The sequence below is a fragment of the Benincasa hispida genome, chromosome 10, assembly GCF_027475165.1.
Source record: "Benincasa hispida cultivar pf3 chromosome 10, pf3_genome.v1.1, whole genome shotgun sequence".
Lineage (NCBI taxonomy): Eukaryota > Viridiplantae > Streptophyta > Magnoliopsida > Cucurbitales > Cucurbitaceae > Benincasa > Benincasa hispida.
This window is the reverse complement of record NC_143487.1, coordinates 16,029,174-16,055,825: the sequence shown is the minus strand read 5'-3', so window position 1 is coordinate 16,055,825 and position 26,652 is coordinate 16,029,174. Positions and strand designations below refer to the sequence as shown.

Genomic DNA, 26,652 nt, shown 5'->3' with positions numbered 1-26,652 from the left:
ATAAGGTGTCCAGCCTTATTCGTATACTATAGACCATTTTGGCTACCTACTCAAACTTGATCTACTCTTATGTCTCCACATAAAGTTCAAGTATTCATGTGTTAGCCATGAATCTTTGGTTTATTGGATTAATTTCTAAAATAAAATGGGCAATTCATATATTCAATAACTACTTTATTGTATCAGACTTCAATAAGATCTTTATTGATTAACAAAATAAGTTTATTGTTTACAAAACACGAGTTTTAGGACATAGAACCTAACAAACTCCCACTTGGACTAAAATTCCAGTGGATTTACATATATACAAATATATATATTATGTTGAGTAATGAGATACAATAAGCTAGTGCATCAGATACCCAAGGTTTACCTTCGATAGGTATCATATACCCATGGGTTTTTCTTTCACTTACCTTAGATTATATAACTTGTAGTCTTAGACTCATTAGGTGACCCTCAAACGATTTAGCCGAGAGGATCGTAGTGAACATATCAGTATACAGGGCTTCTTAACTGTCAATAAATGGAGAAGGCATATTACACCCACAATTTTTTGCTTCTTGACGCCAATATAAAAAAAAAAATTAGTGGCTCGAGTTTCGACTAAACTTGTGTTATTGCTAGGCTGTCACACAACCCTCCCACTATGTCAAGGCACTCTCAACTCTTTGAGTAAGATGCACCTGACCTGTCTGAACAACTATTGTTTCAGGGTCAACATAAGCAATAACTCTTATTGATATTCTTTTGCTATTATGGAAGCTCGATACAATATTTGATGATATCTCATATGTACTTCTTTATGTAAACCAACATTTGTCAATTACAAATACTTGATTTTCTTATGTTGATAAAGTATATTGCTTTTTGGTAGCCTACAGATAGGCATACTGTTTGAACAATGTTCTAATTCCTTAGGGTTCGACACTAATATATGTGTCGGTCTTTTCCCAAATTTATGAAATATGTATATATTCTTTACTTGTCATAAATAACCTTTATGACCTATCCGCATCTCATATGGAGTTTTAGAAACTCATTTAATGGAATGATGTTCAAAAGAGTATAAAACAGTCACTACTGTGTATCCCTAAAACAATTTAGGCAACTAAGCAAAAAACTTATCTAACAACTGAACCACGTTTAACAGAGTTTTGTTTTTCTTCTCGATACGCCGTTCTGCCGAGGCACTAATTGTAGAGAGTTGTTACTGGATTCCAAGTTCTATCAAATAGTCTTGGAAATCTCAGATTTTATGTACTCTCCACTTTGATCTGATCGGAATGTCTAATAAGTTTTACCTAAATAGTTTTTATACACCTTGAATTTTTCAAGTGTTTTAAACTTATGATTTAGGTAAATATAACAATACTTTTAATAATCATTATTAAAACTGATGAAATATTCATACCATATTTGTGCCTTGACATTCATCGGACCATATAGATCTGAATGTTCGAGCTCTAAGGGTTCTTTGGCTCTTAAGATTTTTTCTTATAAAAATTTTTTTGGTCATCTTATCTCCAAGATAAGACACTCATTGTGTTAAAAGGTTGTCTTCTAACTTATTTAGATGACCACTTTTTGTTGGGGTCGATACCCTAAATCTCGTAGGGTCTTATAATTTGTGAACATCCGTATGAACAACATTTGGTGATTTATAATATGAGATATTTTTTCATTTCAGTCTATGAAATATGAGATATTTTAGTTGCATTAACCACAAACCAATAAACTAAGATCCCTGGTTATCATTGTAACTTAAGCACGACATATTCCAAAATACGTGACACTACGAGTGTGGCTCGCTTTGTAGGTGTTACAAATGTTGTAAAGTACTACAAATGGTCTGATCCTGATCATTCGTGTATTAGACATGCGAGCGGGGATGCTCTATACAAAGGAGTTTATATAAGACCAGACCATGAAATGTTTAGTCCCGTTATAAAACATCGTTCATGACATAGACTTCCATTTCACTAGGATGACCATAGGTAAAACGACCTTAATCCTGGGTGAGTTGTGAACTCCTATCTATGAGGGCGATCATTTGATTTGTATAGGTATGAGTGGCCAGATTATCGGCTTAAACCTACCACTTTGGGGATCGTCTAATTGGGGAGCTGGGAACTCAGCTACACAAGACGAAATTCACTCCTTCTCCGAAGTAGGGGTAAGTAGATAAATTGTTCACTTAAGGGCTGATTTTAGAGCTTGAATAATGTGGCAGCACATCTTCTATTGGCCCGAGAAGGATTTAGTCACAGTGGGACTATGATATATTATTCATTAAAGGGATCAGTGGTACTTAAAGAGTAAGATGTAATTACATGGGCAAAACGGTAAATTGGTCCAACTGTACTTACAAGCGATTTGTGAAGGGTCATCGTACTGTTGATTGGTTATATCCGATGGACACAGTAATATATCTGTAGTGTGAATAGTGCAGCTGTTGGTCTTTAGTAGAGTGCCCGACAGTTAACATATGGTGGATATCGTGATTAAAAAGTTTAGTAAGTTATTCACGTGCCATTGAAACTTCAAGCTACAGGTCCATAAGGTCCCCTTAGTAGCTCAATGGATTCATGTTGGGAATCAGTTTTTGGGTTAGTTTGAAGTGTTCAAATTAACAAGAGGGAATTTGATTATATACGATATAGTTAAATTAATTCAATATATGTGATATAATTGATATAATGTATTTGATACATTATTTGATTGAAGAGATTTTATAAATATGATTTATATTAAATGCCATAAAAGAGAAAAAGAACTATGGTTTACATGTTGCATATGATGCAATATGAAAACTATAAGTTATAAATATAATATGATAAGTTGGTTATTGTATTTATTTATAAATTATTAATTATGAGATAATTAATTATCTTTTTCTCTAATAACCACCTTGGTGGGAAGTTATAGACGGTTTATGGGTAAATGATGAATAAAAATGAAAATAATTTTCATTTTCCATTGAACACATGACACACGAAGCAAGTTACTAGATAGCTTGCCGAGAGAGTAAACGATAGTGCCACTTTACTACACGATTGAGGAATGAGTCTATGCGATAGACCAATATCTTCTACACGATTCCTCTATTTATTACTTGATCGTCTACTCGATCATTCTTTCTCTTCCATTCCTCCTTCCCTCTATCCAAATTCATACAGATCCCACACGTCTTGGATTCTCATACCGAGAATACCAAGACAATCGAGTGGAGGTGTCCAGTTCTGATTGAGGACTGAGGATCGAGTTTTACTCGTTAGTGAATGAGGATCTTCCAGTTGGTGTTGTTTGTTGAGTTTGCTCGTTGCATTGGTGTTGTTTAATGCGTCGATTTTGATCAAATGAATATATGAAGAAAAGGGTTATTCAAAGGTATTGTACTTTATCCTTTGTTTTTAATTAAGAAGCATGTTGTAATTTAGTCTTTAATACATAACTATTTGGTTTGATTGTAAATGTTTATGTTCTTTCACAATAGGGTTTGGAACGATCTGCTTCCGCTCACTGGTTCTCTAATTTTTTTAGCTATTTCACGTTTAACATTGTCCTTAATCCTATTAAGACTTATATGATCACATTTTAATTTGCCAAATATAAGAACTTGAAGAAACCGTTGTCTTTTATTTTTCAGCTGTTTAAATATCTAAATATTTAAAACAACCTTTACTTTGGTTGGTTTTAACATAGAAGTTGTTTTACGTAGAACAAATAAAATACTTCTTTTGCCAATGAACATTTCATAACAAAAGGATATTTCTATACAATTTGTTCTTTATAAAAGATAGATACAAAACTTTTCATTACATTAACAAGAAGCACATAGATCCATCTTTTTGACAACAACTTCATGATCTCCCACTGGATTTTTTTAGATGGTCTCCTTTGTTCACAATCTGGAGAATTATCTCTTCATCTGCAAGCAATCTTCAGGAACTCATTTCCTTGTTTTGCTTTCTCTGTTTTCTTTTTTGCAAGGTACTTTGGGCAATTTCTCTTCTAGCCCATCTTCATTGTAGAAGAAACACTTTCCTTTATTTACAACTTTAGCCTTGCCCTTGCGGTCAATATGAGGTCTTCTCTCTCCTTTACTCTTTTTTATCTAAATACTTTTGTTCTTAGATGAAGAAGAATCGAATTTTATCTTAGAAGACAATCCTCTTTTATCTGCAGTGGCAACATTTACCTCTACTTTATGTCCCTTAGTTTTCAAGAGGAACTGAAAAGTCTGTAGCTCATTGAGAAGAGCAGTCGAGTTGTATTCTATTTTGTTCATCATCGCATTGGTGCAGAACTGTAAGAAGTTCTTCAAAAGAGACTCTAAAATAAAACTGACCTAACTTTTCTCCTCTTTGACAACTCCATTTACTTCTACCACATTGAAATAGACCATAATGTCCAGGATGTGTTCTCTAATAAAGGCCCATTATTTCATACGATAGTTGTAAACGTACTTGATGACATCATGTCTAAAGGAAAAGGACAATTGTTCAAACATCCCTTACAAAGATTCCATATCCTCTTTAGCGGTATGCATGCACTCGTGTTTCTTAGCCAAAACATCATATATGCTGGCAAGAATATAGGCTCGTGCTTTTTCATTTGTCTTTATTCACTTGTCATATGCTTCCCGAACAGTTCGGTTTGCGTTTGAGCCGAGGTTTGGAGGACATTCCTCCATTAAAACGAACCTCAGATCATCTATTACCAGTATCGTATTCATATTCGATTTTCATGTAGCATAATTGTCCTCAGTAAGTTTATTAGAAGCCAACAACTATATTAATGAGCTAGCCATTATGAAAGATAAACAAATTCCATTAGTGAATTGATTTTTAAACCCAATCAAATTTTAGCAAAGTGAATATATACCCAAAATTTATTATTTTTTGTAATGATACTATAGTGAGTCAGAATAAGTGCTATCGAGGGACAGTCAAATACTCATTTACTAAAGCAAAATGTTATTGACTAAATAATATCTCTAGAATAACTCACATTCCGATAGTCATTTAGTTACTGTTTTCGGTCGAGAACTTACTAACACTTAGTAATTCTGTAAGTATAACCCTCCATTTTCAGATCTCAGAGGTTAGCGACCCCAATGATGCTACCGAATTGGAGAGTCAAGGTTGGGAATCGACCTAAGAAATCCTATCCATTTATGGAGTTTGAGTTATTTTGAATCCCATGTTACAACCCTTTGAGGGGATAGTCACTGTAAAACGACTAGCGTATATCGCATAAAGCCAACAAACATGCGCAACATAGAAACCTCGTGATCAAAATTAATGGAAGAGACCGCAGGACACATTGACACATATCCTTCACATACTTTCTACGAACTACTTCCTATATTCACCTTGATATTGACCCATGTAAATACTTTTTCGAATGGAAGTCACTTTCAGGGTGACACAAAGCGTTGCATAGATCTCACGACGTGAACTCTTAGGGATGTGAGAGCTAAAAACAACATATCGTATATGTTATTAATCTCTTACTGAAGTGTTCTTTTTGTTTTTAGGTAAATCTATACTTAGGTATGTTCCAACTAATTTAAACATCCTAACTCTAGGTGATTACCCAAGTATAATATTTATATTTGGATTTAACCTACAATGTCTATGTGATAAACTAGCTTTAGAAACCTCACATCGCTCATGTATGCTCATAAAACTGAGTTAACAATGCTCAATTATTTGGCTATAATCCCAAATAGGAGGTGTTCCGTAGACCGTCAACTAAAATACCTCAAGCCTTAGATAGTATTATAAACCAGTTGAGTTTGTAACCAAAATTTCACAAGATAACGACCTATTTTAACTATTAAAGCAAGTTGTCAACCTACATGAGCATGCACCTTATATTTGTTATGGATTTTAAATGTCTAACCCAATTTTATAACAATGTATAAAACTTTAGACATGCTTTATGTCCATAACATCCATCAAGCATTTCAAAATTTAATATAACACTTATATTAAACATTTGAAACCCTAAACATGCATACTATATATTATAACTCCTTATAACATACTTTCAATGCATGCAACATGCTTTATATGGTGGGATTTTAAATCTGCATGGTATACTGTATGTATATACAAGATTTATTTAATTATAACATACATCACATGCATAAATAATTAAATGTATATTGATATGGACCAGTTTTAGCAAGCAAAAAGCCTAAATTATTACAACAATAATCAAAATCGGCTTCAAAAAACTTCTAGATCGCTCGAACTGCCCCGAACCGGACCTTTAAAGCATCAAAAGGTGCTGAACCGGACCTCCTAGACCCAAACCAGATTAACCAGTTCACTTGGATCGCCGGTTTGGGCTTGCGCGCACTTTTCTAGGCTGGGATGAGCAACGTTACAATGCTCCATTCCAGCGTTGCGACACGATTTTGCTCATTCAAATATGGGTTGAAAGATTAGCAGTGTTGCAACACTATAGAGGCAACGTCGCGACGCTACCTGGCAGAAGCTTCAAAACCATTTTTCAGCTGTTGCCTGCTGACCTCCCTTGCTTCTTTCTTCAATTACAACATAATTTCAACTCTATTGACTCTAACAAATTTACAGACTCTTAATCACACATTAAGACCCATAAACAAAGAGCCAATTACAACAATTAACATTTAATTGAATAGAATTTAATATCAAAACTTGAAAAACCATACCAGTCCATTATTTTCATACATCTTGTGAAAAACACCCACTAAGCTAAAATTAACACGAATTGAGTGCTTAAATCTTGCTCTGATACCAATTGTTGGATGTAGCAAGCAAACAGTGGAAAAATTTAAGATCACTAAGCCCTCTAATTCATTAATTTTAGCATGAAATCAAACATGCTCATACAAAATAAAGAGAGTTTCAGAAATACCTTTGAAGAACTCCTTTGATCTTCAAATTTAGCTCAAATCTACTCAACTACCAAGTGTAGACCATCGGAAAATCTTCTTCACTATTCTCTAGGACCTTAGATTGAGCTGTGAGACTCAAAATGAACTGAATTGAAGGAAATTAATTTTAGTGGACTTTTCCAAAAACCATTTCCCTTTAATTTTGAAATTCATTTCAGAACTAAACTGAAATTTCAGGTTTAATTCTTTAATTAAACTGAAATTTTATTAATTTTATAAAAAACATAATTTAATTAATTAAAATTTCAAATTAATTAAAATTTTTAATTAATTATATTAATTTAATTAATTAAAATTTCAAATTAATTAAAATTTTTAATTAATTATATTAATTTAATATCAAATATTAAATTAATTAAACACTAATTCCACTATCATGAACCCCCATTCATGAAATTAATATTTAAATCATATTTAAATATTATCTAATACTCCAATTTTGTTTAATTCCATAATTAAATGTGCAATTATATCACATATAATTACTAAATTTCTTAATTCGAATTTGAACGTTTCAAATTTACTCATCACGCTAGTCTAAGGTTTATTCCATTTGTGAGCTCATAGGGGATCCTAATAGACCTACAGATCATGGGCTCCAACAATCCGTGATTAACCGGCTAAACTCTTTAACCTAATTAACCACCATTCGTTAACCATCGGGTCACTCCACTAAAGCTTAATAGTTGCACTCCTCTCACTGTAGATATATTGTGTCCACTCGATATAACCATAATTAGTAAGTTATCTGTTCACAGGTTGTATGTAATAACAGTTGAGTCAATAGTTGTTTTACCCCCGAGATTACCTCTTGTTCCTTAAGTCCCGCTGATCCTCTAATGAACAATCGGTTTGAGATCCAATCATCAAACCGAGTCACTCTCAGGCTAATGAGAGGGTGGGACCCTTTATTCAAGACCCGGAATCAACACTTAAGGGAACAACCTCTCTACTATTCCTAAAAGCGGGTAGGAGCAAATTCCATCTTGCATCCTATGTCCCCAACTATCTACCCGATCTTATCCCTTAAATGGGAGGCTTATTGAACCGGCACTGAGCCAACCATCACCTATGCAAATCTAATGATAATTTCGAATAAACAATGGTTCATAGTTAGCTTAGGATTAAGGTTAAGTTACCTAGGCCATCGCTTTGAAATAGTCAGTCTTAAACAGTAAACAACGTTATAAGTAAAAGTGACTTATTTCTTGGTCTGATCTTATGCAAACTCTTTACATAGGATACCACCACTTCTCGTGTCTTCACAAGAACGAATGAGAATCACTTTGTTCGTAGTACTTTACAATATTTGTAACATCAACAAAGTGGACCGCATCCGATAGTATCCCTAGAATAAGGTACCTAATCTTATCCGTATACTATAAACCATTTTGGCTACCTGCTCGAACTTGATTCACTCTCATGTCTCTACACAAAGTTCAAGTATTCATGTGTTAGCCATGGATCTTTAGTTTATTGGATTTATTTCTAGAATGAAATGGGCAATTCATATATTCAATAACTACCTTATTGAATCAAACTTCAATAACATATTTATTGATTAACATAATGAGTTTATTATTTACAAATATCGAGTTTTAAGACATAAAACGCAACATTTCTAGTCATCTAACTTTTGTAGAAGTAACGAACGAGTTTTTGAACTTCAATTTATAATAATTTAGTCTCATGTACTTTCAAATTTTTAATAATTTAGTCATCGAACTTCAACATATGACAATTCAGTCTCTACGGTTTTAGAATTGTAACAAATTAGTCAGTATGCTTTCAAATTTGCTACAACATAATTCCTATTGTGAAAAATAACTTATCGAATTTAATTGTCAAACTTGTTTTACGCAACAACATATTTTTTATAATTTACAAACAATCTTGACCGTTGATCATTTGACAATCTACGTGTGTAAAAAGTTTCACTGAATCTTAGCAATGTTTTAGTAAAAATACTATTTTGGTCTCTATATTTTGAAAGTTGTTCAATTTTACTTCTTGTACTTTCAAATATTCGATTTTAGTTATTGTACTTTTAATCATTCTTGTATTTAGTCCAAAATATTATTATTTTTTTAATCAAAATTGATTTAATAGTAATAATAATTTAAGATAAACAAAATTAAAGTGAAAAAAGTAATAGATAATAAATGACATCCGATGATAAAATCAATAATAAACTAGAAGTAGAGACGAAAATTGAATAATTATTAAAAATTTGGAAACTAAAATCGTAGGACTACAATCAAGTTCCAAAGTACAATAATCAAAATCATATATTAACCTAGCATTTTTTAGAAATGAAAAGACTACATTATGACGCTAGATAGAAAATTTGATTTGGGTAAAAATACCTCGTAGGTTCATAGATTTGGAGTATAGTTTCTATTTGATCTCTATTTTTCAAAATGTTACACGATTTTTAAGTTTTGAGTTTGATTTCAATTTAATCTTTAAATTTCGAACTGATACAATTTTACATTTGAAATTTGAGTTTCATTTTAATTTAGTCCTTATGTTTCAAGATTTACACTCTTAGCATTAATTTTTTTTTACTAAATACTAAATTAAACTTAGTGTTAATATATATTAATCAATTTAAAAGAATTATAACTAATTAAGTTTAAATATTAAAATTAACTTTATAATTATTTTAAATTAATTAACCGACATTAACAACAAAAATTGAAAACTAGTATTTAATAAAAAAACCAAGATAAAAAATGTAAAACTTAAAACATGTGAAACCAAATTGAAATAAAGTTCAAAATTTAAAAGTAAAATCGTAACATTTTCAAAAAACTAAGTTGAAATCAATTAAATATATAACATTTTGAAAAGTTAAAAATCAAATATAAATTAAGATCACATTTACCAAACCGCAATGAAAATTAACGTAACTAGAATGGAATTCCATCGATGGATCAATTGTAACGAGTCTAAATCGCAAATTTAATTGGATTTTTTTATCGCATTTATCCATAATTATGAATATGTCACATTTTTTTGTTATCGTTACGGTCTGATCCTAACGATAATGGTAATGGTAGTGATAAAGTTAATAGTAAAGGTAAAAATAACCATAAATGTGGCAAATTTATAATTTTCATATGTAATAATAATAATAAAAAAAGTAATAAGTTCCATGTAATTTTTAATCCAATCAAATTGAAGACTCTTTATTCCTTAATTATATTGCACGATTTAAAAATAGATTTTGAGGTGTGTCCTGAACTCATTACAATTGTAAATATCAACAAAAATAATCAAAAAGAAAAAAAAGAAGTATTTTTAGTGATAAATTTTCAACCAAAGAGAAATAAAGGCGGCATGAAAACCCGTGAATTGAAGGAGAGGCCTTGATATTCAGCGGTCAATACAAATACAACAACATAAAAGGTCAAGAAAGGGCCCCACTGATTAAGATGTAGCCAAATTTATCGTATGCCTTACCGTACCCAAGCATTGCCCTTTCTCTCTCTCTCTGTGTCACTGAGCTTTTTCTCTCTCAAAGCGAAGCAAAGGGAGAAGAGAGATGGAATAAACAGGCATCTGTCCCTCAATTCTTCCAAACCCTAAACCATGTCACTACAAAAAACCATATTTACCCTTCTTCTTCCCTTCCATATATGAACCAACCCTTTTCTTCTTACTCTTCTTCCATTTCCATTTCCATTTCCATTTCCCATTTTTCCTCTCCAAGAAACCTTTCGATTCCACCACATTTCTCCTTGTTTTCTTTAACCTTCATCAGATTCCTTCCTTCATCTTCCTTTACGGTCCTAATCGGTACGTTTCCTTCTCCCTTTTTCTCTTAATTACTCTCTCTCTTTTGTTTTAACTTTCGAATCTGTATTCCCACTTCCTAGATCATGCTACCTTGGTTAGGGTTTATGGGTCTTCTCCCGATCGGTGTTCTTTTAGTGTTTCGAGGGGTTTTTCGATATGATATGAATGAATTATTTCTGGGTTTTGTTGTATTGTTTGTTTCGTTCATGATTCTGAGGTCTTTTGGGGTTTTCAGCAGCCTACTGCACTTTATGCTTCCCAGGAAGAGAGCTGGTGAAGAAGGTGTGGTTGTAGAAGGAGAAACTGATAACGGTAGTACTAGCATCGTCAATAACAACAACAACAACAACAGCGTTCAGAACGTGGGTGCGTCTTTGATCAAGAAGCAACGGATCGATTCCGATTCCAATTCCAATTCTAACAGTAACGTTGCTGCTGTTGCCACCGCTGCCACCGTTGCTACCACTGCTAACGATATCGTGAACGACGCTGCATCGTTGATCATGGCCTCGGGTAATTCTAACCCGCCGGATATTGATGAGGATCTGCACAGCAGACAACTTGCTGTGTATGGACGCGAAACTATGCGGAAGCTTTTTGCTTCTAATGTCCTCATTTCTGGGATGCAAGGTCTTGGCGCTGAGATTGGTAAGTACCCTTACTTACGGAGCTCTCTTACTGTCTGCCTAGACTGTTCAGCTCCTGTGGTTGTTTGCTATCTGGTGCATGTGTCTTTTTGTTTCTGCCAGATGTTTCTTGATAAGTAACGAGCATCTCACGGTTGACCTTCATGGTTTAGAATTTAAGACGGTTCAGTTTTATGGCTTTCTGATTTCTTGATACGTATTCATATCTTACCTCCTTTTTTTTTTTTTTAACCTTGAAGCGAATTCGTTTGGTCTTTTATTCTCTAGGTGTGGAAAATCTTGAAACTTGGTTTGATTTAGTGATCACTTTTCTTCAACTAGCTTATGATTAAGTGGTTTGCCTTGTCCTTACACTCTCTCTTTCCATAAACACATGCATGCTCTTTATGAAAAAGGATAGTTTAACAACTTATATTCATGATGCAGACGTATATAGACATGTTATTTATTTATTTTTAATTCTTTGGACCATCGCAACTTCTGACAATATCTATAGAACCATGGTTTGGGCATTTGGGCACTGGTAAATACTAGATCTTTTCACATTAGAGCTGATTGTGTTTTCAGTTTTTGTCTACTCTCGTGATTTTGGGTTTCATTTGTGTGGGCATTTCTTTTTATGCATGTTTACCTGCTTTTGGTTCGTAATGTTTGGTTTTTAAGTTTTATGTTTTAATGATGTCTTATTTTATTGCCCCTGTTTCTGCAGCAAAGAATGTTATTCTTGCTGGGGTGAAGTCTGTGACGTTGCATGACGAAGGTGTAGTGGAGTTATGGGATCTGTCTAGTAATTTTGTATTCTCAGAGAGTGATATTGGTAAAAACAGAGCACTTGCCTCTGCTCAGAAGTTGCAAGATCTCAACAATTCTGTTATTGTCCATACCTTGACGACTAAATTGGTGAAGGAACAACTTTCTGATTTTGAGGTATGCTTTCGCTTTGCATATTTTCTACTCATTTCTCTAAGGAGTGCATTGATTCATTTGATGATATGGAGCTACATGTGATAATAACTGGCAAAGGACGTGTTCCAAAAAATTGTATCCACTGGAATTAGAAGCCTAGATTGTAAATTTGGTGCTGTTTATTTTTGGTCTTGTGTAGAAACTAAAGCACTCCAATTGAAATGTTTATATGAAAAATAGGAAGTTTAATGAACAAGCCCTACATTTCACTTCCAAATGCTCGTATTTCTCTATTATCGTCTGGACATTTGAAAAGAACTCTAGAAGTTATGGTCATCTAGTTTGAGCATTCCGCGGAACTTCCTATACTTGTTTACTCTTAATTTTATTTGTTTATAGTTGTCTGCTTGTGTCTTAGATTCTAGTATCGTGTATTATTTTTATGTTTTAAACATAGTAGAATATTTCTATATTTTTGCATACTGAGCACAAGATTCATGTCAGATCATCTCCAGCTGCCATCTGAAAAGGTGATTGACACCTCATATTTCTGAACTGCCTCTTGATTTCTAAGTTCAATTTGATTTTAAATCATCCACCACACTTTGCAATGCAACAAGAGAGACTTTTGTTTTCTTGCCACTGTTATACCAATTTGGTTAGAATTTGAATTTTGGATGTATTTTTTTTTACAAGTGTTGGAGCCTCGATTAGAGAACTCTGCAGGATCACTTTTAACTCTTTTAGGGTTTTATGTTTTCCAAAGTGCTGTCAGGAAGTCTATTGGCATTTGAAGTTTTCTTTAAAGAGGCCATGATTGGTAATTTTGCCCATCATATAATCAGACGCATCATGAGGCATTGCGTGAACTTTTATTACTAGTTGAAAGAAAACGGTGGTAGGTTGCTGTTGTAGTTCTTGCAAAAGTTTTTTAAAAAAGGTCTTTACTATTATGGTTCCAATATTTGAGGAATGTGGCAAATTTCTTATTGGTAATAGACGACTTTGGGAGCAGTTTGTGAGCTAGAGGAGTATCCAAAATGGTAGTGGGCTACGTGGTCTTGAATATGTTTGAAGGAACTTTTACCATGATTTTGTGGGGGCCCGTTAAGCTAATTTATCTGCCGTCTTTATTCGGTTAGAGAGTTAGAATAGTTTCCTTGGTAGTAGCATTGATAATTTAGATGCTTACTATGTCAACTGAGATCGGTTACTGGATGTTCTTGATTAATTATATGGGATCTCTCAATTTCATAAAAATATCCAGGAAAGGAAACTAACCCAACGAATGACAATTTTCAGCCAAATTCCAATTTAACTTCTTACCTCTTTAAGTCAATTTCTTTTGTGAATCCACCCCCCCACCCTGTTAGAGTTGGGGACTTGGGATGCAATATATAAACTTCAGAAGCTGAAATTTCTCTTCTTGGTCTAAATGTATCGAAATTAAAAAACATACTGTTTCTTGTCAAAAAATTTGAATTGAATGAATTCCAAACTAAAAATGTAGGGTGGATGTTCTTCAGTAGGCTAGTCTCGGGAAGTTCATGGAAGGGTGTGATCAAGGGGTTCAAGGTGGGAAGGAGCTAGTTCATTTGATCCACCTTCAATTTTTTGATGACACTCTTTTCTTCTATAAGGGGGAAGAAAGTTTCTTTGCTAATCTTAATAGATTTCGTCTTGTTTTGAAGCAATTTTTAGGCTTAAGCTTTTGTTAAATAATATTAAAAGGTTTTTGTCTTGTTTTGAAGTGATTTTTGGGCTTGAGATGAATAGAGGCAAGAGCTCTCTGCGAGATCTAAATTGCTGTCCTCCTTAGTATCTTGGGCCTCTTTGGTTGGTTGTGAGGTGAGCCAGTTCCCTTTTAGCAGTACCTTGGGAGGAGTTTGGATTTTTGGAACCACCTTGTCATCTTGGTTGAAGTTCAAAAGAAATTGTTTGCCTTGTAAGTTTAGTTAGTTTAGTTTTTTTCCTCTCTCTCTAAAAGAGGAAGATGTACACTCATCCATTATGTGTTGAGATGAATCCCTAATTATTTCTTGTTGATTTTTAGGATTCTGATCTCGTTAACCCCGTTGAGAAAGTGGTGAGAAATTCTTTTGGGAAGGGGGTTGACGGGGTGGAAGGTATCACCTGGTCGAGTGGTGGGAGATGGTTTTGAAACTGGTGGATCTAGGAGGTTTAGCCATTGGGAGCTTGAGGTGACATAATGTGGCTTTTGTAGGTAAGTGGTTGTGGTGTTTCTACCTGAATTTTAATACACTGGAGCTAAGGGTTATTGTGATAGCCAACACCTCTCGACAAGTGGTGTGAGGATGTTGATTTCTGGTGGGTCTTACCTAAGCTTCTGGAAAGCTTTTTCTTAGGGGATTTCTCCTCTTTTTCTCAGTTTATGCATTGTTCTATTGGGGATGGGCTCAAAGACTTACTTTTTTGGGAGGAATGTTGGGTGGGGAGAAATCGTTGTGTTATCTTGCAATTATATTATATCTTCCAAAAAAAAAAGAGAAATATCCTACAATTATTGTCTTTGAAACATAAGGTTCCATTTGGTGGCCTCGTTGATGCTGTCCTTGGTTCTTCTTCCTCACTTCCAATTGTCTTTGGACGGCCTCTATGTTTTGGGTCTTCTCTCCATTCCGTGAGATCTCCAAATGTGCCTTTGAAGAAGGGATGTTTGTTTGTGGTCTCCTGATACATCTAGAGGGTTCTTGTGCCATTTGTCTTTCACTTTTTGTCAGTGCATTCTCCCTCCCCACCTGTCTCAACTTTTTGCTCTCTGGCAAGTTAGAATTCTAAAGAAGGTTAAGGTTTTTGTGTGACAAGTCGTGTACATGAGAGTGAACACCTTGGATCATGTCCAAAGGGATGAGCTTGAGGCTTCTGATGCCATCTTTTGAATACCTTTTGTTGCACCCTAATTCATATCAGAGTAGACCTTGTTGAGAGAATTCTTAATTCTACAATGGGAACTTATATCACCACAAGTTGAGACTAAAGCAAGTGCTGGATTCAAATTTGTAGATTTAGTAAATTTATATTAGGAACTAGTGAACTCAATCACTTGCTGTCACTACAGTTTTCTGTTGTGGTTTATCTTTTGGAGGTATTCAAATTGGGTTAGTGATTGATCGCTAGGTTTTGTTGTAAACCTAATTTCTAACTTTCGATGACAAACTATTCTTCCTTCATTTTGTTTCTGCAATAGTATATTCTTTTGCTGGAGGCTTGAGGAGAGCTTGATAATTTGTTTTGGGATTGCCAATTTTCTCTGTTTCTTTAGGATAGTTGGAAAACCTCATTTGACATGTGTGGTGCTTGGGGTAGGGTGGTTGTTTGTGGTGGGAATGTGTGTCTTTAAACCCCTCGTTTAAGGAAGGGTAAAACCTTGTGGGAAGCTAGTTGTTTTTCTTTTGTTTTTCCTCTTTTTCTTTTTGTTATTGTATGGAGTATTTGGTTGGGGAAGAATAATAGAATTTTTAGAGTGCTTTGGGAGGTGACTAGGTTTAATGCCTCTTTTTGGGCCTTAGTCACCAGACATTTTGGTAATTATGATATTTGTTTTTCTTATTTTGGATCTAAGTCATTTTCTTGAAGTTTGCTGGTGGACTCCTCTTGTTCGAGCTTTCTATTTGTTTGTTTGCCCTTAATTCCTTTCAGTTTTCTCTATGAAAGCAAATATCAGTAAAAACAGCTCATAAACTTTTGCTTGTGATCTAAAAGTATTGAAATTTCAAATGAAAAATGTAGTCTCGACTTTTAGGACATGAAAACACCACAAAAGATTTTGTCGAATTTTTAATTGATTGCAAATTCATAGGAAGGATCATGACATCTGCCAATTTAGGGAAGTATTATAGACCCATAGTTTTTATTTTCAAAGTGTAACATTTTCCAGTTACTTCCTTTGCACTCGACTCATCTCCTATGAGTTGGTATATGGAATAGCTGAACTGAAGAGATGCCTTCATCTGCTCCCATGTCTCTCTGGACAGCATGCTCCTTGCTTCACACTAAAATACCTCTCAAAAAGTAGATTTTTTTACTCGATCAGTTGTCAGCCATAAAAAGGTTTTTGATTTACTAAGACTTAAGGTTGGGTAATCTCTCAATCTCCCGGCCTCACTAGTCACTAACTAGTGAAATTTCCTTGCGCTCTTAACAAATAGCTGGTTTCAGTTACAGGCTGTACATCTTCAACATCAACGAACGTGTGCTTATTTTTCTTGTATATGAGTGCCACACACATGATTTAACCTTCCATGTCCTGTGGATGCAGGTTGTTGTCTTCACTGATACTGGCCTTGATAAGGCTATGGAATTCAATGACTTTTGCCATAACCACCAGCCTCCTATTTCATTTATCAAGTCTGAAGTTAGAGGGCTCTTCGGTTCAGTGTTTTGTGACTTTGGGCCTGAGTTCACTGTTTACGATGTGTATGGAGAGGATCCACACACTGGAATAATTGCATCCATCAGCAATGACAATCCTGCACTCGTTTCCTGTGTTGATGATGAGAGACTTGAATTTCAAGATGGAGATCTTGTGGTGTTCTCTGAAGTTCATGGTATGACGGAGTTGAATGATGGGAAGCCGAGAAGGATTAAAAATTGCAGGGCCTATTCATTTACTCTCGAGGAGGATACTACAAACTTTGGTAGCTATGAGAAAGGTGGGATTGTCACACAGGTGAAACAGCCCAAGGTGTTGAACTTCAAGCCACTAAGAGAAGCAATTAATGATCCTGGTGATTTTCTCCTGAGTGATTTCTCCAAGTTTGACCGTCCTCCTCTCATACACTTGGCGTTCTTGGCATTGGATAAATTTGTGACTGAGTTGGGTCGCCTACCAGTTGCTGGTTCTGAGGAGGATGCTCAGAAGCTGATCTCTGTTGCCAGTAACATTAACGAGACTCTAGGAGATGGGCGAGTTGAAGATATTAATCCTAAGCTTTTGAGACATTTTGCATTTGGTGCCAAGGCAGTACTGAATCCCATGGCAGCCATGTTTGGTGGTATTGTAGCTCAAGAGGTTCTCAAAGCATGCTCTGGAAAATTTCATCCACTTGTTCAGGTCAGTAGATGCCTAATGACCTATGTGTTGAAATGTTCCAGTCCTTTTCGTCTAAGAAGTTAAGTACACATATACAAGTTTGCATCGCTCTACTTACATGAAATAGATTATAATCCATTGGGACCAGTGAAAGTAATTGTAACTGATCTTGTTTTAACTTCCCTGCATGCCGGGATTGTCATTTGATTACTATTTCTTACACGTTTTTTTCTCTAATATGTAGTTCTTCTATTTCGACTCAGTGGAGTCACTTCCCACGGAATCATTGGATGCCAGTGATTTTAGACCCTTGAATAGCCGTTATGATGCTCAGATTTCAGTGTTTGGGTCTAAGCTACAGAAGAAACTGGAAAATGCGAAAGTCTTTATGGTGGGATCTGGTGCTTTAGGTTGTGAGTTTTTGAAGAATCTTGCACTTATGGGAGTTTCATGTAGCAACGAAGGGAAGCTGACAATTACTGATGATGATGTAATTGAAAAAAGCAATCTTAGTAGGCAATTCCTTTTCCGTGATTGGAACATTGGGCAGGCGAAATCCACGGTTGCTGCTTCTGCTGCTGTTGCAATTAACCGACACCTTAATATTGAAGCTTTGCAGAATCGAGTTAGCCCTGAGACTGAAAATGTCTTTGATGATAGTTTTTGGGAGAATTTGAGTGTCGTAGTTAATGCACTAGACAACGTTAATGCAAGGCTATATGTTGATCAAAGGTGCTTATACTTCCAGAAACCACTTTTAGAATCTGGTACTCTTGGTGCTAAATGCAATACTCAAATGGTCATTCCTCACCTGACTGAAAACTATGGCGCATCAAGAGACCCACCTGAGAAACAAGCGCCCATGTGCACCGTGCATTCATTTCCGCACAATATCGATCACTGTTTGACTTGGGCTCGATCTGAGTTTGAGGGCTTGCTTGAGAAGACTCCGACTGATGTGAACGCTTATCTATCCAATCCTAGTGAATATACTTCTGCAATGATGAATGCTGGTGATGCTCAATCTAGGGATACTTTGGAGCGAATTCTTGAGTGTCTCGATAGAGAAAGATGTGAAACATTTGAAGACTGCATTACATGGGCTCGTTTGAAGTACTATTCTTCATAATCTCAACTGTCATTTATTTCTTTTTAATCTTTTTGATGCTTCAGTTGTTCAATGGTATTGATTCGTGCTGCGATGATATTATTTTGATAGGTTCGAAGATTATTTTGCCAACCGTGTAAAGCAATTGATATACACTTTTCCTGAAGATGCCGTAACCAGTAATGGGGCCCCATTCTGGTCTGCTCCAAAGAGATTTCCTCATCCACTGCAGTTTTCAACTGCTGATCAAAGTCACCTTCAGTTTGTTTTGGCGGCTGCTATACTAAGAGCAGAGTCATATGCCATTTCAATTCCTGACTGGATTAAGAACCCCAGGAAATTGGCTGATGCAGTAGACAGAGTTATAGTACCGGATTTTATGCCCAAAAAAGATGCCAAGATAGTGACTGATGAGAAGGCAACCAGTCTCTCTACTGCATCTGTTGACGATGCTGCTGTTATTCATGACCTGGCAAACAAATTGGATGATACTCGCAGGAATCTACCAGAGGGATTCAGGATGAAACCGATCCAGTTCGAGAAGGTTTTTCTTTAAACCATTTATTGATATGGTTCTTTTTTATGATCATCTTTTCAAAAAAGATAAAAAAGAAAATACAGGCAGGAAGACAGTTATGACCGATTATAAAGGTTTTTAGAGATCTTTGAATCAATTTTGGAAATTCAATTGGCTTAGTTTCAATGGTGCAGGATGATGATTCAAATTTCCATATGGATCTCATAGCTGGGCTTGCTAACATGAGGGCAAGGAATTACAGCATTCCTGAAGTAGATAAGTTGAAAGCCAAGTTCATCGCTGGAAGGATTATCCCTGCCATTGCAACCTCGACCGCAATGGCAACAGGTCTTGTCTGCCTCGAACTGTACAAAGTTCTTGATGGGGGCCACAAGGTGGAGGACTACCGTAACACATTTGCCAACCTTGCACTGCCTCTGTTTTCCATGGCCGAGCCAGTTCCACCCAAGGTCATTAAGCACCGCGACATGAGCTGGACTGTCTGGGACAGATGGATCATCAAAGACAACCCTACTCTCAGAGAACTTATTGATTGGTTGAAAAACAAAGGATTGAATGCCTATAGCATCTCATGTGGTAGCTGTCTCCTATACAATAGTATGTTCCCTCGACACAGAGATCGAATGGACAAGAAGGTAGTTGACTTAGCTCGAGACGTTGCAAAGGTGGAGCTGCCTCCGTATCGTCGACATTTGGATGTTGTCGTGGCGTGCGAGGATGATGAGGATAATGATATTGACATCCCGCTTGTGTCCGTTTACTTCCGTTAGGTACTCTTCTTCACCGGATCATTCTTCCGACCTTGGTCAGACTTTGTTTACAGTCTTTTTTAAAAGTTTAGTACTCTAGAGCTCATGAGTATTCAAAAAGATTAAATGGCCGGACACAGTTCATATATTCATACATAAATTTGGAAGAAACTATGATTTGTGCAATATAAAATGTACCCTTCTCGTATGGTTGGTTGGAGTTATCTCCACCAATCACTGGCTTTGGGATATTTGACTCCTCACGAAGAAAAGATAAAAAGGAAAAAAAATGTTTCTCTTTGCCAATATCTTTCCTATTGTTTCCTTACTGTTCATGATATCAAAGTTATGATATCTTTGTAGTTTAATCTGTTAGAAAAAGATAAGTATTTGTTTTCTTGTTGAGTTGCTTATGAATTCATGTGTATAAATCTTGTAGGATAATATAGTAATTATGTATTAAACTTGTGGTTTATATTTGAAGTGTTGCCTACTAGGAATGTTGGTTTGTATTTCTGGTTTATAAATATGGCAACTATGTGTATAAATATTTGAAGTGTTGCCTAAATTTGTGTATAAATATTAGAACTGTTGAGTGTTTTTTTCAAAAAAAAAAACCGAAAAAAGTTGAAGGGGTTTAATATCTCACTAGTATTTATGAAGATAAGTAGTGAATTTGGCATTTCTTTAGTATTAAAATTTGTCCGGAAATAGGCATAGTAATTAGTTTTCCTATCTTTTTTAAAAAAATATAGTTTTTATGATTATTTCCTCTTCTTCTTGAGCTTGAGTGGATTATTAGAGAAAAAAATGTTTTTTCAAATAAATTCATTTTTGATTAGATTCTTGTAATAAAGATTATTTAAAATACACTTTGACAGAGAGCATTAGATAGATATAATTGATTTTAAAAGTATTTACAAAAATATTTAGGTTTTGAAACTAATATTGTAAGAAAAAACATAGATCTTAACTTCATAAAACTAAAAAAATCTAATATTATAAAACATGAAAAGGAGCTTAAATCTCAACCACATATAACTGAAAAAAATATCATACTATAAAAGATACCAGAAAGGAAAAAAAAAAAAAAAAAGAAGAAAAACAGATCTAAACGGAACTGAAAAAAGATTAGGAATGTAAGGTACTTTCTAAAATATTTAGGGAAATAGGGTAGTTTTGCAGTATATATATACACACGCTTCCCAAAAATGAATTAAAATAGGTCACAGGTTCATTTTCGTGATGTCAAATCAGTTCAAGATACAATTTTATTTTTTTAAAAAAACGGTTAAGATACAAAATTAAAATATAAAATAAATATATAAGAGGTAGCAGGTTGATCGTTTTTAGTTGTGTTTTATGTGTGTATATATATATATATAGTTTTTTATTTTCTTTTATAGAGTAAGTTATTTTAAGTGGTTATTAAGCACTCCAATATTTTTAAATGAATTATTTTTAAAATTAAATCAAATATATGTGAAAATATATTTTTAGAGGGAAAAGTGTCTAAAAAATTCATTTTTTTAAAAAAATAACTTTAGTTCTGTTTTTCTCTAAAATATTATCAATTTCATGTTACACGCGTTATGTCGATGTATGTTTTATAATAATTCATTAATATCTAGAATGACAGTGTTTCATAAGACAATTTATGTTTTCTATTAATTCATCAATATCTACAATGAAAATTTGTTAGAGTTAAAACTGGAGAAATGTTATAGAAATAACAAAAGAAAAACATTGATAGACTTCTAATTTTTAAAACCTCTCTTCAAATTGATTGCAAAGTTGGTCTAAATTTGAATTGTAATCGGATAAAATTGTCTAAATAAAATTAATAGAATGTGACAGAGAAAGAAAAAAAAAAAATCAAATTTGGATTAATTTTTCAAATTTTGAATTGACAATATAGTCTTACGGAAAAATTAATAAAAGATTATATATCGAAATCTGTTATAGAATATAAAACTTCTCATAGAAATTAAAATAAACATAGTTCAAGTCACGTGAGAAAATTATCCGGCAGGAAAAAAAAGGTCAATTCAGAATTGACGATCCATCATCTATCCCAAATATTTTGCCAATAATCATTTTCCAACACCATAACCTAACAAATGTAGTTGAGCTAAAACCTGAAAAATTCTGGTTTCAGGTAGGGCCACTATCGCATTAATTGACATGTTCCAACTTAAAAAAAATTGCAATGAAGCATCAATGTTTATCAGCACCTTCATCAAAGTTAGCCTGATTCATAACTCGAAAATCCAGTTGTTTCTGGTGCTTTAAACGTCGACGTTCATCAAAAGCTTCCCATCCTTCATACTGTCACAAAAGGTAGGTAGACTAATCAAAGAGGCATAAAATGATCCAAACTAACTAGGAAAAATACTACTTTTGTTCATTGATTGCCGCCATAAAGGAAACGTTTAAAAATGATGATGCAAGTCTATGAAACAAAATAATATATCATTTAATGAGACATCAAGTACATACTATCGCAAAACTTGTCCGAACTAATTGCAGCATGAGCGTATACCTGTCGAAGGAGGTCTATGGTGATTTCTGTGTTGTGGAGATCAAGTGTAGAGAGTTGGATGCACATCTTAAATATTGTAGAAGGTAGGGACCTTAGGCCATTATGACTCAGATGCAAAGCCTGCAGCGCATGACAGAATAATTAAGACTGGAAACTACTATTGAAATTTGTTTATCTTATGCCCAGCTCATATAGCTACTACATATGAATCGTTATAATAAAATGTAAAACAAATAACTGAAAAGATTAGTAGCTTAAGCTTGAGTTTAATAACTCATTTAACATGAAATCAGACCCATTTGGTTACATTCAATATTATCTTCTCTCTAGATTAATAGTGCATACTTGATGGCTCTCGTGAGTCAGATTTATACATGAGCCTACATTTGGGAGGTGGTGAAATTTTAAATGATTAAAGTACCCAAACAAACAATATAAGTTTTAGGCCAAAGATGGTTTGATAGTAGTTATTTTCCTATTTGTATGTAGCTCGTCGGAATGTCCCATCATGAAGTGGAAGTTTGAAAGACTAATACGAAAAACCATCATCAGCTAATGGTTAAAGCACCGATTTACAAATTTAGATGCTTCTTTGGAGTTGTAATTCGAATTATGATAGCCATATTCTAAATCATGACTTTTCTAATGCCGAGGTCATGCGGTTATCCTGTGGAATTATTTGAGGTTTTCTAGTTTGGTAGAAAGCTCTATGGAAACTTATGTCTAGTTCAAAACACCTAGTTGTTTGTATCACGCTGTTGCCAAGTTTCTTGGCAATACATTGAAGCCTTATAGGCATATAATTTCACCTGGTCAGGCTTTTATAGTCGAACGAAGGTAATTCTCAGCTATTGGAACTCTTGAAGAAGATTGGAGGAAAAGGAAGAAGAAAGGCTACTTCTCAAGCTGGATCTTGGGACAGCTTGCAACTGGACTCCATTGAGATTTTCTTCTTTCAGTCCTAAGGGCTAAGATTTTGGAGATATTGGTAGTGCTTGTACGAATTTTTCCATTGAGCTGAATGTAAGAAAAGTTAGTAACATTTCAGCTTCAAGAAGTATTCATCAAAGTTATCCCCTCTCTCCATTCTTATTTTTCCTGGTGGTGAGTCACAAATGCTACCAATATTGACCAAGGTAGGATGCTTCAGGTTATGGTAATCTGTTACTTCCATCAATACTTGTAACGAGTTTTGGGAAACAGGTGGATTATTTCCCAGTATCTAATAGCAGATTTACCTTAAAATTAACTGGAAAACAGAACCTAGAAGTCTAAGGATAATAGCAACTATATATTTCATGGATGTAGACATACATTCAATTTAAATGAATTGTCAGTTTGCAAATAAAGAGAGAATGGAAAGAAAAGACGAGGAAATTTCATGTAAGGTGCTCCCAAAGAATGATCTTCTAAGAGCAACTTCGTAATTAATTACTACTTCTATTGAATTTTCTATGAAAGAAGCGTGCTTCCAGTTTAAGTATACTGTATTACGTTCCATAATTTCCACTATTGGATAATAATGGATCATTTGAAGAAAGTATATGATTTGATAGATAATGAAGTTTAGGAACCTTCAAATTGAGCAGACAACCTAGTGTCTCGGGCAACTCTGACAGAAGATTTGATGACAGATCCACCTGTGTACCATAGCCAAGCATGTCAATACAACTTGGGTGGGGGAAGGGAAGGGGAGACAATGTTGGGAGTCAATATTTCTTATTAGACTAAAATGGTTCTTTAAAAATTAAGTCTTGTACCTCTGTAAGAGAACTACATTCCCCAATAGTTGAAGGAACAATGCTTATCCTGAGCCATGCATGGAGAGACGCATTAATAATAGATAACAGTGGGACAAATTAATTCACATTAGATAAACTAGGAAATGTTGAACTATCTGCACGACAAGAAAAAAAACAAATGTAAATAAATTATAAATTATCTATCTACTGAGGAACTATCTACACCACAATTATAAAGTTTTATTGATGAGGAATTTGTACGAGTATGCGGCTCGGCGTTACCTATTATTGCTGACTTTCAAAACTTCAAGTAGGGACAAACATTTTATTTCATCTGGGAGACTCGTCAATTTGTTATTAGTCACATGGAGTTGCTTTAGTGAAGTCAGACTCCCAAGTGAAGAAGGCAAAGTAGTTAACCTGCATCGACCAGCCTAATGTTAATGGACTGGTCAATAACGAATACCTTACTTGGCCATTTTGTATTCTGATATTCCAAAAGTTAGATAGCAACTGATCCTTGAAACAAATGAAGCTACTTACAGATTATGGGATAGAGACAAAACTGTTAGATGCTTCAAAAATGCAAATCCATCCCAACTAATAAACTCTTCAGATATCTCATTAACATTCAGTAACAATTTCTGCAGATAATGATAAAATTGGAGAGATTTTACAAGGAGACAAAGCACTCAAAGATGAAAAGGAAGACGGGAATTAACTTCACCTGCAGTTTACTTAGACAGCCAACTTGAGAAGGAACATGGTTAATAGAGTTGTTGCTCAAATCAAGCACTCTCGCTGAAGTTTCACAAGACCACACTTCATTGGGAATTGCCTACGAGAGATTCCAATGAAGATTTAGAAAGAAACAAACACAAATTTGTTTTGTTCTGGGCAAATACAATGGTTTGCTCTATACTTTCAAATTGCAGTCAGATAAGGCTATCACTCCAGTGGCCTTCCATCTTTCAAACCGGCTTTTATCTACAGAGACACGCTGCTTTTCATCAACCAATTTAGTTGCATTTTGCATACTCCTTTCTCTGGGACGAGTCCTCGCTTCTCGCTGGATAGGGCCATCCTATTCAATCAAATCCAAAGAGTGAAAACTAATTGCCAAATGCCCGATCTCAAATCCTCCAGTCCAAATGAAAACATATAACAATATACATTCCGTTTAATTTTGAACCACAATTCGAATATAAGATGAATCACAAGTTTGAACAAAAAAATCAACTTTCTCGCAGTTTCAACAAATAAACCCTATGAACTTCGACAAGGGGTGAGATACGACATGTAAATCCCTCAAATGCATCCAGTAGGATAAATCGCAGTAAAGGTTAAGCAAAGTTGAAATCCAGATGCATGAAATGAGAATTCGATTGAAAATAAAACCAAGTACCCCTTGGTGCAGTCCCTGAGAAGCCATGAGCATCATTTTCGCTCCACTAGCCACCTCCGACGCCGCCAACGTCATGTCGTCCGCCAAAACTTTCCCTGAAATCACATATCACGAACTTCTCAAAATCCAAATCCACGTCTCCCAGAAAAATTCCTTCCATAAGAAGCAAATCCACAACCTTTGAAGATGAGCTTCTGGCCACGAGGAAGGACATTGGTTAAAGGTTGAAGAAGGGATTTTAGATCCTTTACGGTGGAATCGGAGGGAAGAGTAATTGGTATTGACTTTCCGGTGAACTTGACATTGATAGAGATTGACTTGCCATTGCCCTCAGATGTAGTCGCCGTCGCTCCAACTTCCATTTCTGTTTCGCGCCCCGGCTGAGAAGGCGCCTTGAGATGTTCCTTGAGAACTTGATTAATGATTAGCTGAGATGATTGTTATTGGGCCAAAATGTTCCACGTTTTAAAACTTTTTTTTTAAAAAAAAAATTTAATTTTATTTTTTTAATCTAAACTCAAAGAAATGAAAGAAACTAAAGAAACAAGGAAAAATAGAGAGAATGATGAGCTGAAAAACCTAAAACCGAGAAACAAGTGAGAGAAATTAGAGGAAGCTATGAGCTAAAAGACCTAAAAAAAGAGTAAGAAAATCGAGAGAATGATGAGCTGAAAAATCTAAACTCTAAGAAGTCAAATCCTATTTTGTTGTTACATTGTTAAGTGTTTTTATATACAAGCTTGTTTAGTTTGTTATACTTTCAAAGTATTTTTATTAAATTTGTATATGAAGTAATACTTTTAAATTTGTATATTAAAACGTTTTTATTTATCAAGTTTTTTTTGTTTTCTTTTAGCATACGATCGATTTAATTGATTGTTGAAGATAATCAATGCAATTGGTTGACGGAGTTAGAAGCTGGAGTTGATCGTTGGAGGTGGTCGTTGTTGGGGTTGGCTGTTGGAGCTAGTTGCTGGAAGTGGTCACCAGAGTTGATCACCGAAGGTTGTTGTCATTGTTAATTGCCAAAGGTTTTGTCGCCAATGGTGCTCACTAAAATTGATATTCGTCAAAAGTTTTATTGAAGTAGGTTGCCAACAGTGATTGTCGCTAGGAGTAACCATGGTGGGAGTGAGGGGATTAATGAGTGTATTTTGTATTATATATTATACAAATTCGGGAGAAATTGACCATTAAACACTAAAATTT

At 34.7% G+C, this 26,652-nt stretch overlaps 2 protein-coding genes across 5 annotated transcripts; one reads left to right on the top strand and one right to left on the bottom strand.

Annotated features, from left to right (window-relative positions):
- Positions 1-10,420: 10,420 nt before the first annotated feature.
- UBA1 (ubiquitin-activating enzyme 1) lies at positions 10,421-20,060 on the top strand. 4 transcript variants are annotated; one of them, XM_090305679.1, is made up of 7 exons: positions 10,421-10,753; positions 10,992-11,401; positions 12,110-12,327; positions 16,586-17,380; positions 17,604-18,472; positions 18,579-19,011; positions 19,179-20,060. In XM_090305679.1, the coding sequence occupies exons 2-7, from the start codon at positions 11,005-11,007 to the stop codon at positions 19,773-19,775; spliced, it is 3,309 nt and encodes a 1,102-aa protein (XP_090161805.1). In that variant the 5' UTR covers positions 10,421-10,753; positions 10,992-11,004; the 3' UTR covers positions 19,776-20,060. The 4 variants fall into 4 exon arrangements, with proteins under 4 accessions (XP_090161805.1, XP_038902732.1, XP_038902733.1 ...); XM_039046804.2 differs by having other exon boundaries at positions 10,429-10,753; positions 10,989-11,401; XM_039046805.2 differs by having other exon boundaries at positions 10,431-10,753; positions 11,016-11,401.
- Positions 20,061-21,711: 1,651 nt separating this feature from the next.
- LOC120087751 (LRR/ubiquitin-like domain protein) lies at positions 21,712-26,173 on the bottom strand. The gene is made up of 10 exons (XM_039044638.2): positions 25,622-26,173; positions 25,444-25,538; positions 24,961-25,122; positions 24,766-24,876; positions 24,582-24,682; positions 24,321-24,458; positions 24,057-24,105; positions 23,871-23,936; positions 22,297-22,416; positions 21,712-22,082 (listed from the first exon to the last, which is right to left on the bottom strand). The coding sequence occupies exons 1-10, from the start codon at positions 25,803-25,805 to the stop codon at positions 21,972-21,974; spliced, it is 1,137 nt and encodes a 378-aa protein (XP_038900566.1). The 5' UTR covers positions 25,806-26,173; the 3' UTR covers positions 21,712-21,971.
- Between the last annotated feature and the right edge of the window lie 479 nt (positions 26,174-26,652).